Source organism: Mercenaria mercenaria, chromosome 2, assembly GCF_021730395.1.
Source record: "Mercenaria mercenaria strain notata chromosome 2, MADL_Memer_1, whole genome shotgun sequence".
Taxonomy (NCBI): Eukaryota; Metazoa; Mollusca; class Bivalvia; order Venerida; family Veneridae; genus Mercenaria; species Mercenaria mercenaria.
Genome location: NC_069362.1, coordinates 72,914,267 through 72,935,521, shown reverse-complemented (window position 1 = coordinate 72,935,521; position 21,255 = coordinate 72,914,267). Strand labels below are relative to the sequence as shown.

The following is a 21,255-nucleotide window of genomic DNA, read 5'->3' as shown; positions in this document are numbered from 1 at the left end:
CCCTCCCGACAACTGTTGTTTTGCAGGATTATAAAGGAGTTATTCATGTATCATACATGTAAAACACGAGTTTCTTGCATGTAAAACTTCTACGGAAGCGTGTGATTGTCATAATTTTTAGAATGACTCTTGTAATTTCTCTGCAGATCATTTTACTGTCCGTCAAGGTTTTATGCTTTGAGGTAGTTATCATCTCTCTAAAGATAATATGCAAGGGTAGACCTCTCGGAAGCACCGAGCACCATAAACACAGCCCCAGAGCTACGCATTTGCAAAGTAGGCCCACAACAAAAAGAACCATAGATCCAGCAAACCTCGGGTGACAACCGCTATTCAAGAATGAAATGAAATTCCTTGTGACGTCATTCTACTGTTACGTTAGACCTAAGTGTTGCCATAGCAATGCTTGAATAAGCAGTAGAGGTGGTCACACACGATATTTAAACAAAATAATGTTTGAGGAACAGACAACTTTTTTATCATCTGACAAGAAAGAGATTTACAACTTCCGTTTTTGACCCCTGTTGGCTTTGAATAGCCAAGAATTCCCAATAATCGAAACACATCAAATTGGCCATAAACTGCACTAAATTTTGGTACCAAATATGACATACTTTTATACAAAATCTACTTCGGACAACAAAATCTACTTCGGACAACATAATCTACTTCAGTTGAAAACCTGAGTGCACACTTTCTTTTGCGCTTGAGTATATAAAAATCATGGTCATGAACGGAAAATGTACTAACCCATTTCAATCCCTCCGACAACTGTTGTTTTGCAGGATTATAAAGGAGTTATTCATGTATCATACATGTAAAACACGAGTTTCTTGCGTTTCTCCGCAAATCATTTTAAAGTCCGTCAAAGTTTTATGCTTTGAGGTAGTTTTCACCTCTCAAGTCTGCAAAGATAAAGACACTGGACTATCTAGTTCCTTGTTTAGGTCTTTGAGTCCCGCCCCCCCCCCCCCCCCCCCCCCACCAATACTATCTAAATGTGTCACAACAGTCTATCCGTATGACCAGTGGCGCCAGACTGTATCATGATCATGAACGGGAAAATGCACTAACCAATTGCAATCGTGCAATTCTCACCCAAAACGCGCAATTCGGTAAATGGGTACTATGCATACTGAACAAGTGGTAAGTAACACAAACACTTGGAGGTCAGGCCCCCTCCTTTCTCTAATCCTGCAAAATGTCAGCCTATATTTTCAGCCTTTTAAATCACAACAGCATATGTCTCGATCATTAAGTATGTTTTTTTTTGTATAGGTTCAACATATCAAATGTACTCTTTATTGCATTGACAGTAAATGGTAATTTTTAAAACACGTAACATGATACTCCACCCAGTCACATTATACTGACACTGGGCTGACCAGTCCTAGTACTATCTTTTTAATGCTGAGCGCCAAGCGTGGTAGCCACTTAGTTTCATCTTCACACGTATTTCGTATGACGCGGCCAATGCCCGAGAACTCACGACCTCCCACTCTCGAAGCGGGTGCTCTATCACTAGGCTACAGAGGCGTTTACTATCTCATGGTGGAGCTCTTTTAGCTTGCTTAGTTCAGGCCATCTTGATTTGTCAAAAAGCATGGGAGTTATCACCATCATACAGCTGTATGGTGTTACCTGTTTTATCTTTATTCGGAGTAATCTATAGCAATCACGACCCGGCCTCTTGTATTAATAATATTGTAATGAAATTTATCAACTAACGATAAAATGCTCTTCACGAAACAATAACATTTATAAATATTAGTATAACTAGACCATGTGACATCATCAAACAACGTATAAATACAACTAAAATTAATATAACATCTTGTTATAAAATGACTTTCCAGGATACCTAGTAAATGATATTTTGAAGCAAGAAAACATAACACATGCAGGGATGACAGGATTTGTGGTGTTCTCTGTATCTTCAGCCCGAAGACTCTTCATGATTTCAATGTCTAATCAGAACTGGTTCTATTTTTGTTTTGTAAATTATAACATTTTGTTCATAAAACTGCCAGATCAGATCCTTTCGAGAAAAAATGATTTGTTGAACTGGTAAACCAAAGTGATTACTAAAGTTAGTAGTCCATTTAGGAAGGCAGAAGTATGCTGGAATCTGTGATACTAGTTTTGGAATGTAACTTCCCACAAATAATAGTAAAATATTTCTTCACCAATCTTCATCTTGTGTGTTTACCTGAAGTATAAGCATAATACATTACATGTCAACATTTTCATACAGAAGGAATATTTCTCAGTGGTTTTAAAGCGAGAGAGGACTAGGGAATTATAATTTCCTTAGTTTTTACAGCGAATAGAACAGACGGATCAGAAAATAGTTTAGCTATCTACGAGTTCCATATGATGACGTGTAAAGGAAATGCTACCTGTTTCACGAAAGCAGATATTCATTTGGTTTTGCAAATGGAATTTATCTAAGGTAGGCCTAAAAAAAAATTGTTTGTTTCCGGTAACATGCTCAAATAAATTAGGGTAGGTAGGTCGGAAAAATATTTTTTTTTTGGAAATTTTTTTTATTAAGGGAGACTTTTCGGAAATTATTTTTGTGTCAAAAAATGAATACAAATAAGGGGGTTATGCCTTTAGAGCATCAGTAAGTTGATTTCTAACATCACTGGCCATGTTTAAAGCAGAAAAAGTGCAGTTTTGCAACTTTTTGTGAAAAAGTTGAAAAAAAAATTCTCCAAGGCCATAAAAACATTTAGGGTCGGGCCAAAAATTTAGGGTAGGTCGGGATACCGGAAACAAACAATTTTTTTTTACGCCTAAGGTAATTTTTTCCTGCAGAAAATATGCAAAACCTTAATAAATATATCGCACGGTCTTATTGAAAATAAAGACGCACCGGAGCATCAAAGACTTTTCAGTTGCTTAAGTTAGTATAGCAGTGCCATTTTCAGACGTTTCGTAAAACCAAACTAATAAATAAAAAAATGTGCCGTGAATTAGCGTGCGATAATTGAATTAAAAAGTAAAAAAAGAGTCGCGGTACCTGCACAACTACCCCTTTTGGCGACCCCGGTTTTTCTGGTATATGTGGACTCCTGTTGTCTGTATCATTTAGTTGATTGAAGGACTCTGCCTTTGGCTTCACTGTGTAAGTAGGTGGCGGAAGCTTGTTTGTTTCCGGACTCTGCTCGGTACCTCCAGTATATTTACTCAGTTGCAGGACCAAATATTGTTTATCTTTTTCATCCTATGAAAATATACAAATCTTTCAGTTTCAAATTGACTTTATAGATCTGTTACATCTTTAATTTGCAAATCTAACATCTGTTGGGGTGATTTCTCTTTTTTCTTTATAGGCATAATCAAAGGTTATTACCTGCATAAGTTGACCCTTCATTGATTTGATCAGTTTCTTGTTCGAGGTTCGCAGAGCAGAGCAGTATGACAAGGCCAGCCTGAAAAGCAAAGTAATGATATATTATACTTCAATGTCGCGTAAGGTTACAGCTATATTATACTTTGGGTCATGAAATAAACACAATTTTTAGCTCGACTTTTTGAAGAATAGGGGAGCTATCCTACGCCCTGGCGTCGGCGTGAGCGTGAGCGTTAGCATGAGCGTGAGCGTCACACAAATGTTAAAGTTTGCGTACCTATCCAAATATTTTCAAAGTCCATTGAGGTATTGCTTTCATATTTTGCATACTTGTTTACCATCATGACCCCAGTCTGTAAAAAGGAGGAGGCAACTCTATCAAGTATTTTGACTGAATTATGGCCCCTTTTCGACTTAGAATAAATGTTGAAGTTTGTGTACCACCCAAAATATTTTCAAAGTCCATTGAGATATTGCTTTTATATTTTGCATACTTGTTTACCATCATGACTCCAGTCTGTAAAAAGGAGGAGGCAACTCTATCAAGCATTTTGACTGAATTATGGCCCCTTTTCCTCTTAGAATATGCTTATTGTAATGTTAAAGTTTTACTCTTAGCTTATATTATTCTATCAAGCACTGAGAATAGTCGAGCGCGCTGTCCACTGACAGCTCTTGTTTTCTAGTCTAACCTAGGGCAATAGAGAAATAATCATGAACACTACCTTTAGGGCAATCAATTACAAATTGCATTTCTATTTTGTAATGTGAAAAAATAAGCGAAAGACTCGACATGAATTATTGGACTAATCCGCAAGACATAGAATTAAAAGATTTTGACACATTTTTTCTCTTTGGTAACTCCTCCTAGTCTCAACTGACTCTGCACAAAACAACAACAACAACTGTTTTGCAAGACGATACGCTTATTTATTTGGTTAGCATAACTGATTGGGAGTCGGCATACATGATACCAAATACGTAACTGATTACATATAACATGTACTTTGTTCACATACAACAATATAATTACTAAACATTCTGTTAACAGAAAAGTTCAATCTTTCACGCCATCCTGCATTACAATGCAAAGTATACTGCTCTCATATGTAAATAAATATTCGATACCGTTATCATATCTATTATGTACGGAAGCCTATTAGGGACATTTTGTCTTAGTTTTTATGCATTACCTCTTATGTTTGATGTATTATGCGTTACGTATTATTTATTACCACTTAGATTATACACGTAAGGTAGAGGTGAAGCGGGAAACATGAATTGAATCCTTTACTGATATGTGGAATGTATAAAGTTTTCTTTCACAAAGCTCGACCGAATAGCTCTGTTAATAACTGGAATCTACATTCCGCAAAGTCTAGTGTATTTTGTTACCAAAGTATTTGATCGGTATGATTTTGGCAAGAAAGAACGCTAAGAAGATGTCAATATATGCTGTGAAATGTGTGGTTCCCATAGGAAGATATATAGCCAAGATTCAGAATGTCTAGTAAGACTGCTCAAACATATAGTGTTCAAATTTCCATACATGTACAATATGCTATATAGAGAGCTATAACACTTGTTGAAGAAAGAAAAGCTTGATTAAATCACTTATTAACATAATGAAAATATCTTTCATTTCATTATATCAGTTTTCATTGCATCTGTGAAAATAAAGATACTATTGGATATGATACAGATTTGGTTGGGGGTGGGGGGGGGACACTTCTATGACGTTTGAACCAATTCCTTTGTAGCAAAAATCGCACGTACGCTTTAAGAATATTTTCATCGAAATTCTTAGCTGAAAAAGGGACACTAAACTGCCTAAGTGATATATGTTTTGTTTTTAAACGTGGATGTAAGGTGTTAAATAGCTTTTAATACAGGTGAAGTTAAAACTTAGATACTGAGTGAGGTAATAAAAATTTTCTAATTATAGACTAGGTTACGATGCACTAAAATCATAATAAACGCCGACTCCTTCACCTTTTTAAATAAAAGTTGTCCTTTACTGATCACGTGTTTTTATTATTATTATTATTATTGAAATGTGAATCTCATATTAATGTTACAGTATGTACATACTGAGAAATTTAATAATAAACTTGAAATAAATACGCTGGAAGAAAACTTCAGTCCTTAGTGCGGCGCAATCCGCGAATTCCTACTAAAGTTTTATTTATCAGCTCTTGCATATATAAAATGTACATATTTTTGCATTAGGTATTTCATCTTACATCTTATGTCTAAGGTATTAGGTATTTCTTCTTATGTCAAAGGTATTAGGAATTAGGTATTTCATCTTATGTCTAAGGACTTATATACTCTCTGTCGTACTTTATAATAGATAAAGTATATAGTTTGTATAAATATAGTGTTCAGTTACAGATATAAGTTAGTTCAGAGCTTACTAACTGCGCAGTTAACAAAAGACGACGCACACGATCTGTAATGAAATATATAATGCAGCAAGACAACAAACCGAGAAAAAAACAACAGAAAATAAGAAATGGGTTTAATTAGCCTGTTTATGGGCAGTAATGAAATATATAATCCTGCAAGACAACAAACTGAAATGAATCACTAGGAAATAAGAAATGGGTTTTATCGAGTCTGTTTATGGGCAGTAATGACATACATAATACTTCATATGCCCATTTGCACCTGTTTAAGCCATTCTCTAATTTTAGGAACAGCCAAACCCCGACTTCCTTTTACAATAAGTATATTTTATTTAAGTCATGGCCATGGTTTGGCTATGTAAACTCAAACCACAACACCAGAAGTACAACGTAACATGTTTAATAACAATCCTAGGTCTGGTGACTCTAGGTTAAATACTTTTTGAGATATACATGGCATATATTCGGACAGACGTACTGACAAGAACAATTTTAGGTCTCCCATAAAACAACAAGAAACAAAAGCTGCCGGTTGACAGCGCACTCGACTATTCGAAGAATTGATGGAAGTATGGGTTCAAAATATCTGACAAAAAATAGATAAGACAATCTACCTGTATTTGTGGATCTGGATATATCTTGCACTATATGGCAATGTGTGGCCATGATGGTAAGCAAGTGTTCAAAGTTTCGAAGTTATATATCAAGCATTTTAGACAAAATATGGAATTGTATGCGAAACGTAACTAATTTCTATGCCAAAAGAAAACGCCATAACTGAGCTAAAGACATTTCCTAGTTATGTAGTCTTGCCTACATATCTATACTATGATGGTAAAGAAGTGGTCATCAGAAAAAGTTTTTTAAAGGTACTTCTATTTCTGTCTCTAATGGCTTTAGAAAGGGATCAAATGCCCCGTGTTTAAACTACAAAGTTTAATGAAAATTCAACAAAAGACTTCATGAAAAGATGTTTAAAAGTATTTCTGTGTTTCGCTCTAGAAGACCCTACAAGGGGGCCATTGCGCGTTTTGAAACAAATTTGGAAATGACCTTATAATGGTGGTACAGACAGGTTTGATCAAGATTCATCATGCTATTCATAGCATAGATCGTTTAAAGCTTTTTTCTAGCATTCGCTCTAGTGGTCACCAAAAGGGGTAAAGTATCAAAAGCAGTAATCGTTAACGTCCGCCAATTTTGTTTCCCTATTGAGAACTAGGCAAATCTAACGTTTGATAAGCAACACACACCTAAGAGGTAATACGTAACATGTAAGAGGTAACTGATAACACGTAACACATAATATGTCATACATGAGAGGTTATGCATAAAAACTAAGACAAAATGTCCCTAATAGGCTTCCGTAATTATGACGCATGCCACAATCGAATCTGTAAACTAAATAAACAATACTGTTTTAACATCTACATTGTGTTACTAAATTAAACAAATTCGATTGTATATTTCTCAAACGAAATACGAGCCGCCCACGAAAAACCCCCTCTCCAAATTTTACTTTTAGACAGGAGGAAACGTGTTTCCGTAGCCAATGCATAAAACATTGAAATGCTCAGACTATTCCTCGAAATACTGAAAAATGGAACGAGTTCAGACATGCCAAAACATATACCAAATATACACTTATTTCAATACTAACATTTAGTTTAACCTTAATACCAATTTAAATATTGAAAAGTTTAAGTCACAATCACGTGACCTAACTGATCAAACCAGTTTTGTATACGCACCAGTTGAGACAAATGTTCTCCGCTATACGCTGTAACGCGGAGAACTAAAATAATGTACACGGTTTCTCAATGTAATGTGTTAAATAAGTCAAATGTATATGATTACCCTAGGATAAGTATAATTCCCGTAATAAAGGCGGATGACGTGATTATAACCCATGTGGTCTTAAACCATTCCGGCGCTAGGTCTATCTGGATATCCACTATTTCAGTCGGCTTGGAGTATATTCGGAACGGCCCACACATCGGAGATGGCTGCAATCTGAAATAACACAATATACATTTTGAACTTAGAAGGAAAACATGGCACTCAGTTTTTTCAATCGTGCAGCAAACAACGATACCTTCCTGCTTAATAAAAACCGAGCCCGCCCACTTAGCTCAATAGGGAGAGCGCAGATCTATGGTGAATTCGATCCCGGGCGGGGCGTATGTTCTCCGTGATAATTTGATATAAGGCATTATGACTGAAATCATTCGTCCTCCACCTCTGATTCATGTGGGGAAGTTGGCACTTACTTGCGGAGAAGAGGTCTGTACTGATATAAAATCCTGGAACACTGGTTAGGTTAACTGCCCGCCGCTACATAACTGAAATACTGTTGAAAAACGGCGTTAAACCCAAAACATACAAACAAACAAACAAAATAAAAACGAACGTATCTCAATATGTAACTGCACTTACACCGCAACGACCTGTTTGAAGACCACATTTAAGTTCATCAACCATTTCTCGAAACAATGATACAACTGTAGTAAACTGGATTAAAAACGTGTAATGTATTCAAAGAAAAAGAGTTTTAGACTAGTTTAGCTCTTTCGAAGAGTATGTAACTGTTCTTGAATCAAAACTATAGCCTTTGCCAAATCTGTTATATGACATCGCACCTGGTTTCAACATATGTTAAGGAACTGAAACCCAGAAGAATATATGTAAACACAATATTAAAGCCAGTGAAGCTGATGACGTTGTTAAACTTACTCTACAAGGACGTATCCCATCGGTATTGCGACAAGGAAAAACGTAATTAGCAAAACAATCATAAAGAAGGCGTTTGATCTCGCCGCCTGGTATGGTTTCTGTGGTGGAACTGTATTATATAACGCCGACAACTACAGGATAAAAATACATATTAAGTTAAAAGTGATAATATAGGATTGCTATTCCAGTAAAACTGAATCAGAAACAATATTTAAAGAAACACATTACAGACAAGGGACGTAATGCTCTGGGTAACCTTTCCAGGACATCTTTCTGCCTACTATTTAAACCGTGAATAGACTACTTTAAAGCATATATACCACATTCTAGTATCTAACAAACCATCAAGAAATTATATGGCGAATACCAAAAACATGTAATCGAAAAAAGAAGCGCGTTGTTTTATGATATTTTTATTTCTGCATCATTAATAACTCACTATTTTACACGTGTGATCGAAGTAAGGGCGAAAAAGTATTGAGTTTTATATTCACATATTACTGTGCTATATAGAACTTAACAAAGAAAATAAGTCTGGTCACAGAGTAAGGATTTGAAGAAGTTGGGAATTCCCTGCAGTATGTTGAACTTACCATTTTGAGATAGAAAAGGATAACAAGTCTGATCACAGTAAGGGCTGGTAGAAGGGGAACAAAAAAGAATCCCAACCTGGAAAACAAGAATTGCTTGAATTAAACAAGAAAGAAAGTGTTAACTTTCAAATTTATTTAAGCTAATTGGGGATTAATACCTTATAATGAAATTATAAATTATCTGGCTGTCGTAAAGTTTAGACAGAAAGTGATTACAGAGGTAAAAGTCATACCAACAAAGAGCTTGTCCATAAACAAGGTCAAGGACGCTAATTGCTATGTCAAACTCGGCAGGACCGATCTTCTTGGCTAAATTCCAGTCGACTTTTGTGGTCACCAGCCTAGAAATAATGACAGTAGATTCAATTACAGACATGTGACGTTTCGGTCTTTAACGGTTAACCGAGTGTTGAATGCTTTTCGACAGATAGATTTTCGGGGAAGAAGGGACATCTGTACCAGCAACCAATGTGGTCACGTACCCATCAGTTCAATTATTTTAAAATCACCAATTCTAACATGGTTTTTAAAAATTATCTAATTTGTTTTAAGGAAAGTATACTATGTACACAAGTGCTATATTATTCTACAAGTATTCAGGTATTATTCTACAAGTATTCAGGGGTGGCACATAATGCCAAATGTTCCAGATTTTGAATATATTTGTAATTTTATTTTAAGTTTTCAAAATTATATTAGAATGATTACATGTTTTTGTTATTTAAGATACCCAAATTGTTTAATAAAGATCAAAAGACTAAATGTGGTCAATATTGTAATTATCAATAAAATATGTAAAAAGATCCTTTGAAAGCATAGAATGCAACCAAGCAAAATGAAAGCAGACTTGGTTTTGTTGAGTCTGATCATGAGAGATAGTGTAAAGTGCAACACTCCTCACACACCCTAGTACCGGCTTAAGCGGAACTCTATTACCCATGATCATTGAGTGGACTCCATGATCCCAAAGGACCAGAAATAAGACAACACTGAATCCAAGTACGGGGAGACTTTTTAAAAGCAAAATGTCCCCAAAATTTCGTTAAAACACCACTTCACTCCTGATCGTTTAGATTTGATCAGGAATAAATCAACGTTTTGACATACGTTAAAATGAACATTTGATAAAAGACATGACCATGAAATTCAAAGGAAGTATTTCAGGACAATTTGTGAGAAAATAACATTTAAAAAACAAAAACATTGGTATTATTAATATTCTTCATTCCTTATTATTTTCTATACGTCGCATTCAGACCTTGCTGTTTATTAAAAGTTCAGAAAGCTTTAGACGGGAAAGTAGCCGTCTCTATAGTTTAAAATGTATCAAGTTAACCTGATCATATATCTAACTGCTCACAAAAGAGGTTAACAAAAGATTGTAGCAGACTGCATTTTGTTACGAATATTGATCTATTCACATATCACCTTCTCTAATAACTGGTGTCTTACTTTCTTGGTAGTTCGTACAATAAGGTCAGTAGGAGATCACAAGCAAATTCAACTACAAAGAACTTGTAGATCTGTTGTCCAAAATACGTCTCCCAACACTGAAATATACAGACACAACTTAGATAATTGAGAATGCTCCAATTAGTTCTTAGATATCCAAAGAGACTACTCCTGTCATTATGAGGCGTAACGACGAAAGCGGTCATCTGAAGCACACGGAGTGACTCAGCTCAAAGATAGTTCTGTCTTTCCCTATGTGAATTCTGAAATAGATTGCACTTAAGTGACGCTACCATAAAACAGCCATATTAAGATAAACTACGCAATGTCAAGCTATACCAGTATATATTTGTCTTTATTTGATTGGCAAGCAAAATGGTACCTGTTATCCTAACCATCGGGATAGCATGGAAAATAAACCTCACTCGGTTTCTCATTCCCCGCTCTTTCTCGGGTTGAGAAAACGCTGTTCTACACTGAAAGACATGTAATAACATTATAGTCTGTGCCGCCAATATGAGCTTTAGCGGCCACGGCAATGTCTACCCACTATGACTGTACTTGTTTTATTAGTATGATAATATCGTACAAACCTGTACTGCTGGACAATCACCCGTCCCAATGTAACATTCATCGTGTGTGGAACAAGTCACTTCTACGTAGATTGTCATTGTGACAACCATCAGCGCGGCCAGCCGTACAAAAACAACTCTATAAATAGAAAGATGATATTAACAGAACAAGCCAAATATTCCATGTCGGCATGAAGATGGAAATATAATATTTTGTTCATGAAAAGCCTACTGGGGTTCTCAATTCCACTGGGGCTGTTTGGGAGCAGTTACAATAAAATTCTAGAGGACACTACAACGCCAATACAGCCCATTTGTAAATGAATATTAGCAAAACGTTAAGAATAAAAAACGATCAATCATTGGGTGGTCTTAAGAATTTATTCATTTGTTTCCACTGCAGCACTGCATCTGAAGTCGGATTTCATGACTTTCAAACCGTAAATATTATCTTTATACCTAAGAAGTGTAATTTTGATCACAAACGACGGCCGATATTTCTCTAGTTTTGCCACCAGCAGGAATATTATAGGATACACTGCGTTCACTGCTGCTATGATAAGAGATGGCAGGAACTGTACGAACAGCTGAACAATCATGTTGTAGTCGTCCTTTTTATCACTGGTCGTAAACTGCAAAATAAAATATCTTCATACACTATATCGCCATTCCAGCGCAATCGCAAGTACACGTCCATATCATATAACTAACATTTAAACAGTAATTCATATATTTTGTACATTATTATACAAGTAGATATAATCATTGCCTTTATTTTAACTGCCTAATATGTATATAACAAAAAAGCTCATTAAATGCAGATACCCTCATGATGATATTTTTCAGATCTTGTTTATTTGTTTTTTCCAATCCGTTTTTCCTTTCTGTTCCAATTTTCGTCTTTTTTTTCTTTGATAATTTGTTTGCATGTATTTGCTTTTATTTTACATATTTCGCTGTTCACTTTTTCTACGATTGCATTTAGTATGACTGTTATATTTTCGTGTACATTTCTTCATTTATTTTTCTCTCGTAGACATTCTAATTTAGAATGACTGCGCGGACTTACCTCTGCGGAGAATGTCTGCGCGTAGTAGATAGCGGCTGCAGTGGCTCCAAGCAGGATAAGTATTAAGACGTTGACAACAATTCGTATAACCCAAAGGAAGAAACGTGCTACACTGGTGCTTTCTTTCTTTTCTAACTCATGTTTCTGATCTTCTAATGCTCCCTGAAATGAAAATATACAAGTGCACAATATAGTATTAGAATGTTGGTTGATGTCTTTACCACTTTTTTCAGTTTATAAACAGGCTGCCTGTGTGATATCCCTAAAACAAATGTATGATATATCCCCTATATAATTCATTTTTGTATTTTTAAATACATTTTAACAATGTGTCAGGTGTTTGTTCAGTACACGTATATGGGGTGTAAAGTTATTTAATGGTCTAAGCGACCTAGATGCCAAAAAAAAAATGTCCTTACTTGCTTGATATTTACTTTAACATCCTATACAAGTTTAAGAGATATGAACATGGGGTAATTTGAACGTAAAGTAATTTCCGACGGGTGTAAAACTTCTGTATCCGCAGCGCTTCGATGCCTTCTTTGGCAATACAAAGCACAGCGTAGCCGCAGATATGGAAAGTGTTATGCCTCTCACCATTATAGAATAGTCCGTAATTTATAAAGTGCAAATCTTGTACACAGTTATCTAAGTTCAACATTGTGTTTGATCTTGTTGAATCAGCCATTCCTTTCAATGTCTGCAAAGGAACCTTTGCATTTTGTAACTTTATCAAAACAATAACGATAAAGTTGCATACGCAGAATCTCTGGAACATATGTTTATGTTGAAGCAGTACAGGTTTGTCTCCAAATATCCTGTAGTCCCAGCCACAGCAGACAGAAATGAAGAAAACAGACGACTTGTGTGATAGTATTTCAGTTGATACTATAGTATCTGTGTACTTCGTAAACGTGCTGCAATGTAACAAGAAGTGTTATAATTTTGAAAAATGATTTTTACACAATCGACAATTGGATGTTGATATTAACGTATCTAAGGTTAAACAGATATTGGGTATACAAGAAGTATTTCGATTTTAAGATAATTCACATCACGGCAGTCTTCGGGGGTTATAGCAAGTATAGATCTTTTATAAACAATTTATCTTCTGCTTCAGCTCCCAAAGTCGCTGCAGATCAAATCTAATAACCTCTCAAGTGTCTACATGTATATAGAGTTGCAACTTACTAATGAACCATGACCAAGAGACTGACGATCAGAACAATTAACGTGGTTATACAGTAAGCAAATGGAATATTGTACAATCCACCCGGAATTGAAACTTCGGTATTTCCATAGTAACCATAGAAAAATGATGTGGTTTCCATCCAGCCCTGTGAAATATAACGGATAACGTTATTTATAACATAAGTATTACTTAGGTGTTAGACAGCAAAAAGTTAGATTAACTATTATAGATTTAATATATTTTATGATTGAATTAATGCAGCTAATGGTTGACTATACAGACTTCGGAACTACAGTACAGCAAACGGCTGACTATTAACGCTCAGATATTTCATCATTAAGATGTAATATTTATAGGTTATTAGATTTATATAGAGAAATATGCATGAGTTATGCAGCGGAAATATTGCGCGACTTTAGGAGCGTAATATTATTCCGCGAAAGAACAAGTGCATATTTCTCGTTGCAATCTAATCATCGTTTTATTACATATGCATATTTATACTTAACATTATCATACATTTGATTTATAATGTTCTAAAGCCTGGGTAAAACTGAAAATATCGTCGTTAACGAAGTACATGAAACTGACATCACAAATGACGTCATTTGCCCGATATGAAATGAACGTAAATATTGAAAATATTGACTTCTTAGCCGGTTCCACTGAAACTTAAAGACCAAGAAAAGCCTGACAATAAGTTAATTTCATACGAAAGCCATCCTCAAGCCTTTCATAACGCTGGAAGAATTTTCAAAATCAGACCTCTATTGAAAAAGATATGGCAGTTTGAAATTTAAGAAAAATGTTGGTCACGGAGGCAGACATTTTGTGTGTTTATGACTTCATTTACACACTGTTGAATTCTGTATTTAGCAAATAACCTTTTAATTATTGTATATGTTTCTTGCGTGTAAGATGTAAAACATGATAATTTCTTTCAATACAGCTGGAAAAAATAGAGAAATTATTTTACAGAAATAAGTAAATACAGTTCAAATATGTGTCTAGAAATTTAATAAATCTGCCATTTTGATTTTTGTTGCCATGGAAACAAAATGGCCGCCATTTATAATCAAATATTTAAATGCTCATGACTTTCTCATTTTTAGTCGATTTTGAAAATTCTTTTACTTCTTTAAATAATTAAAGAAATTCTAGAAGATGGAATTGACATCAAAACAACATTCCTTTCCCTTTAATGCAGTTTATAAATGAGTATGTTATAATGCAAATTGTTGACTCTATAAGCTCAGATATTTCACGAAGAAACTATAACACAAGAAATGGTTAACTACATAGGCTCAGATATTTTATCATTGAAATGTAATATGTAATGCTTGACCATATAGGACCGTATAGTTCATGACTGAACTGTAATACAGCAATGGTTAGCTATAAGCTTAGATATTTCATGACTGAACTGTAATATAGCAAATGGTTAACTATATATGCATTGAATTGTGATACAGCAAGTGGTTAACTATATTCTTTGAAAGTTCACATACCGTTCCTTGTATCAAATCTAGGACAACCTGAAATCCGGACGTTTCGTTCACTTGGTACCTGGTTGTACAGTTTTGAGAAAGTATGACCCCCGGACTCTGTGAGCTGTTGTCAAATCCTGTCGTCTCTTTGGTGAAACTGGTGCTGTCAAACGCCACTTGGAAGAATATGACAACGATAAACGTGGCGAGGAAAATGAAGACGTTCAGAAAGAGAAGGAACTTTAAGAACACGAAGTATGAGACTACACCCGTCCCTTGATGACCTGTTAAATGATAACAATGTATTTTCACTGTAATCAGAAACAGACAAAGCATGGGATCCTGGAATGTTTATGTTTTCACTGGTTTGAAATAAGTCTATAAGATGTGTATGTAATTGCGTCATTACTCGTTCTATTTGCGATATGATTAATAGATCTACTTAGAATCCAGTATATTGGTTGACATATTATTCAGCTATATGAATATAATATGATCACATAACTATTACGTGTTGATATAAACTGGAAAAAAAAACAACAAAGATTGGGTGTCGTCTGCCTGTAGACTGTTGACTTTGATTGATAACTAGGCCTAGATAAAAGGTGGACCATCCGCAGGTCGCTCAACACGGCAAATGATGCAGGCTCGGTATGACTGAACCTGTTCATGGATGGAAGTGGAAATGCAAGCTACCCTCCACGCCCTCTAGACCCGGACTGAGCAGAACTGAACATTGCATACGTTACAGGTACAAAAATACAATTTAAATTGATAATTACAGTCATATCTTTCCACTAATTTCAGTCTCATGTATATGTTACATGTTTACTGTCAGTCAAAACAATGCATTTATAACATCTATGTTTTGTTATCAACTAATTTCATAATAGTAATTTCTATCACTGTATGTATTAGGCATTGTCCCAGACATTCAAGCCCCAGACATTCAGGTATATACCTTCAATACGTTTCAGCGAATGTCTCCAGAGCTCAAGGGAAGCCATCCATTCTCGCCACGACAACTTTATACTGTTCCATCTCTGCCAAGAATATAATTTAAGATTTTGTATTATAACTAAAAGGTATTATGTGCAAACAATGTTCTTTCTATCGTTTTTACTTAATCAAGCATTTCTGGGATACTAGAAATACTGAAATACTTACCTTACGAATAATAAACTTATGCGTAGGTTTGACAAGTATATAGAACTTCCTTTATTCATTTAGTGTTTACACGTACATACAGTAAAATTTTGAAAATTTGCTAAAGACCACATCAGAAGAGCTACATTAAATACATGTAATTACTAAAATCCTCTCGCATATGTAAAAACAAGGAGTTTCTTTTTTTTCTGGCACAACCTAAAACCCTACCATTTTCTGTCTATGCTTCCATCCTTTCCAGCCTTTCGTTGGATTCAAGTTTCCCATTAGACGTTTATCTCTGAAATTATATGTATAAAATACATGAATATCTACAGGTTGTAGGTACGGGTCGTGCCGGATAATCCAATCCGCCCTTACACATTATTCAGTCTTATATTCCACATAACTTACGCAACATTAAAAATTAGAGTTGCTAAACATTATGAATACCCGTGGATTTTGTACCTGAAATTGATCCAAAATATTTTACAACGACTTTATTCTTCAAGAACCAAGTATTTAGAATAGAAATGAGTGTTCCCCCGCTACGTGTTTATGTGTCAAATCCACATTTTGGAAGTATTCCTATTACAAGCAAACTATTGTTTTAGTTTCTCATGGACTTTAAACAAGCCTTATTTTAAACACGTACATTATACAGTCGACTTGCGTTATTTACATAACAATATACATAAGCTACGTATCATTCTTGACTATGTTATAAAATGGAAACCTTCCGTAAAATTGTCTCAATCCTTGGATTTTTTTTTCTTGTTGTTGATTTTGGGTTTCGCACCGAGACACTTTTAAAGGTCACATTGCGACTTTCCAGCTTTGAATGTGGAGTAAGACCCCAGGTGCCCCGGGCTACTATTTCTGGAGTAGCATGCACGTAATTATAATTAATTTTATACTGATACAGAAATTTCGAACCGGAGAAAAAGACGTTTTGACTTTTTTTTTAATAATTAAAATGAATTGCCAAATTAATGGATACTTTTCTCCGAATCTAATTAAAGGAACGGTTGATAACTTTCAAAAAGCAAACAATTTAGCATGTCCTACATGCATCTTCGACGTATATCTCTTATATAGTCTGTATGTATGTTTCGGGTGTTTCGGACACAAATTAATTAAACACGTTATATTAACGTTACACTTGTCCTATATATATATACTGTTTTTTTTTCTATTTATAAATCTGTTTGCTGCAACACAAATGAACTGAAGAAAATAGAAAACATTTATCATCATAAAAATAAGGATTTGAACATAAAATTCTTTTATTTACCGCCTGTAGTTCGGATGGCTCAATGACAAAAGCGGTCAAGCTTGTATAAAGATTAAAACGACAACTTAAAGATCTTCCTACGTATAGTGTAAAGCATAGCTTTGTTACAGTATAAAAACTTTATTAAAGACCCGCATATAATTGAAACATTCTTTAATCCCGGCTTAAAGTTTTAAAATGTATTCAATTTTACATTAAACTTTTCCTAAGTGTGCTACTTTTACAACATATTTTGTGTGTTTTTATTAATGTACCCGAAAAGTCAATACATAACTGCATATTTAGCAATTTATACGCTTATAATATTGTTTCCTTTCTTCGGAAGTTCAAAGCTTCAGTAAAAAAGGAAAGTCAATTCAGACCACAGAACATTTCAACTTTATTTCAAAGAAGAATAAATATATATGAGATTGTTTTCAACATCTATTATTTATTTTCCTTCGATATTCTCGTTCTTTTCTAGTAGCTTGTGACATCAAAGCCTTATTGATTTATAAACTCTGAATGTTGACGAATACAAGGTAAATATTAGTTACTAATTCAAGATTAAGTAGCTAAACGTTGTGTGGACTTTCTAAGCATATACAATGTATGTAAAATACTCGTACAACAATAGCTTCTGACAATACACATTTGTATATAACATTTGACTTTGTTTCATTGTAAAAATCATATTTTATTGTTACAACTACTTAAATGATTTTCTCTAATGGGCCGTTTGATGAATAAATGACTGTTTTCTTAGTAAAATAGAATTTAAACCTATGTTAAACCTACTTTTATGATGTCTAAACAAGGCAAACCTTTTCCTTTCCCAAAGGTACGGAGTCCAGGCATGTCTTTTGTTGAAAACTCTCTTCTCCACGTACGCGGCGTAGTCTTCAGATCCTGGTTCAAACGAGCGCCGACGCCGACGCCGAACAGTTGATTTCGTATTATCTTTTGAATTTGAAAGTTCACCTTTTTGTATACCGTTAGTATGTCTCCCAGTATCCCTACCATACTCGTCACCCCAGTCCGAGCCCCCGACGTCTGCGAGCTTAAGCTGAAACTCGTCCCGGGTTGGACTTACTCGTGTCATCTTAGTGGAATACCTCTTCCAGTCAGCTGCGATATATATCACTCAGTTCTAAGTGTAAAGGTTACTTACTCTCTAGTAAAGCACTATAACGTTTTACAGACTATTGTCTAGGTTTTTGTGACGTCACTTTCATAAAAATGTTTAATTTTCACTTTTAAAAACTCCTCCTATCGACTGCGAATCATACAAGGCCCAATTAATTCTCTCCGAGAAACTATATTATCATGTTGTTCAAAAACTTTTTTCTTCTTTTGTTTTCACTGCGTTTTTCTCTTCAAACAATAACTCAATGTATGTATTGATTCTCAAACCATACACCGTCATGTATGCATTAAACACTCTTGTTTCTAAACTTGTTTCAATTTTGTTAGTTTAATCAATTTATTGCTTCAGATAGCTATATAATCAAGTGTTCTACAAACTCGTGTAATTCACAATCGTTTATGATTTGCATACAAATAAAGTTTTCCACTTTGATACATTTATTTGATCCGGGTTGACTTTGTCCTAACCTCAGTTATTTCTATAGGAATTTTAATACTTTCAATACGAATTTAATTCCTATGTTAAAAGTGGCCTTATCTATTAGTCTCTGTACTATACTACATTATTTTATAGTATTTTTATTGGTAGTATATTAAGTAAATAGAAGTAAGTTTTCTAGACTACGATAGGGAATATTATGAAAGGTCCGTCACAGGCGTTAAAGGGATTGCATAACAACAAGTTATTAAAGATATCAGGAAATTATTGCTATATTCTTTGAAACGTAGTTACTGACAGGATATAACATCAAAATAGTTGCTTTACTATTTTTCCATTCAAACATACAACACTGGATAGATTGCCGATTCAAACATGTTCTTTTTCTTGATTTAGCATTTTAAAGATAGTTTAGAAACAAAAAGCTGATGTTCTAATGTTCATAACATGAACAAATTTCAATTTTAAAGAAAGATAAGTTTTAGCCCAAATCTGGAGTCCAGTCCCTTTAATGGTACACGATTCACATTTCCTATAATCTTGCGTCGAGGTGTTTCTTAAAAGAGTTTATTGAAAGAGTCTAAATACCTAATTTGTTACATTTACATTAAGTATTTAATAAAGAAAAAACGGGTTCTTACTTTTGTGTATGATATAAATATCTAAAATTTTTGTGATAAATTTCCCTAGCCGAGTATCATTAAAGACAAACTTGTTTTTTAGGCTTACAGTGGCCCCGCATTTTTAATGCTATGTCATTTTATTTAAAAACACGTGTATCTTTGTCTGTTATATCGGTGTCTGATATAATTTTATTGGTGCTCAGTTTAAACAAGGAAGTCCATGACAAACATTAAGTCAATAATTGACTTTTGAATTTTAAACGACCGAGATCAGATATGTAATATTTTCAACTAGTTGTGTACTGTTATAAGGCGAATAGGTCTTTGCAAGTATGTGTCAGGATAATAAAAACATATTTTAACAAAACAAAAACAATTAAGCTATCAAAATTAAGGAACATTTTAGAAGACAGAGAAATTTGGTAATTACACGTAAATTTAGAATTTTCCTTGAATAAATACTTTACTGAATGGTAATTAGCAGAATGCAGATTGCAATTGAAAGTAAAAGCTTGTTTATTGTTTGCTTTCCTTAAGTATTTATAACTAGTCTAAGAGCTACCATTAAATGTTGTATATACTTCAACAAAAGACTTGTTGAGAAAGGCTATAACGATTATAAATAATATTCACTGTATCTTTTTTGAATACCACTGACTGTACTTTTTATGTTCAATCTTGAAGATAGCTTCATATTTGTTCAAGAAAGAGTTATGGTTCTGGTGATTTTCAGTTTATTGCATTATTATCTATCATTGTATCAAGTTAAATGAAATTCCCTTCATTACTTAAAGTTATTGTCTTAAATTATATAACATTATAACATGGCCCAGTTTGTTCTCCTATTGAACAAAGAAGAATGAAAACTGTATGCTATTATTCACTGCTTGTACTCGTACGTCACGAGTCTTAGCGTCCAATGTTTTAGCGGCGTGCAGAAAAAGAAACCCAAACAAAGCAGGCAAATATTTGGTAGATGTTGTCAAAAGATTACATCATAATCCTTTATACCGTTCTAGAATCGAAATAATATATCGCAAATCTATTAAATCTCTCACTTGAACACCTCAATCTCCCACTTTGGAAAGAAAAAACTCCCACTTGGCATTTAGAAAAGGTTTGGATGACTGAAAAATGCGATTTGCTTTTGAATAAAATCGTTGCTTGTCTAGCTTGTAGTCTAGAAATATCACCGGGTATGATGCTTGATTAGATTGCAGAGTACACAAGAAATGACTATGTCAAAATTATGGCACCTGCACTCTGCGTGTCAGATCATCACAGTGGACAAGTATGTGAAGGTTAAGTCTATTCCCACAAAATTACTGAGATACAGTTTACATACGAAAACTCTTGATATTTGATAAGTCGGAAAAAGCAAGGCGGGTGAAACATGTGCTTTTGTGCTTTTTATGTCAGATTATATCAATGAACAAGCGAGTGAAGATTCAATTCATTTTTGTTTCTAGAAACTAAGATACCAGCCGACTAATTGGCGAGGGCAATAGCACTACGTACATTTTTTTGAAAGTCGGACTAAATATCCAGCAGACCGATCATTCAAATATATGAGTAGATTTCTTTGATAGAGGGAATAATTGCCTATTATGCATTTCATTGAAATGTTTGCACGTAACTTACAATTAATTAACATTGTAATTTACATTGTTTAAAAATTTGAACTGAATTGCATAAATACGCATGGAGTAAGGAGCTCTGAAATACCCATTTCAGTTAAGCCAATATGATATTCAAACCAAAATG

At 34.4% G+C, this 21,255-nt stretch overlaps 1 protein-coding gene across 1 annotated transcript; it reads right to left on the bottom strand.

Annotated features, from left to right (window-relative positions):
• Positions 1-1,735: 1,735 nt before the first annotated feature.
• LOC123562834 (transmembrane channel-like protein 7) lies at positions 1,736-18,857 on the bottom strand. Its single transcript, XM_045355434.2, has 17 exons — positions 18,108-18,857; positions 16,242-16,311; positions 15,826-15,907; positions 14,886-15,148; positions 13,377-13,522; positions 12,946-13,102; positions 12,186-12,347; positions 11,576-11,748; positions 11,138-11,255; positions 10,545-10,642; positions 9,326-9,433; positions 9,093-9,168; positions 8,500-8,630; positions 7,624-7,779; positions 3,359-3,437; positions 3,026-3,229; positions 1,736-2,209 (listed from the first exon to the last, which is right to left on the bottom strand). The coding sequence occupies exons 1-17, from the start codon at positions 18,383-18,385 to the stop codon at positions 2,183-2,185; spliced, it is 2,328 nt and encodes a 775-aa protein (XP_045211369.2). The 5' UTR covers positions 18,386-18,857; the 3' UTR covers positions 1,736-2,182.
• Positions 18,858-21,255: the final 2,398 nt, after the last annotated feature.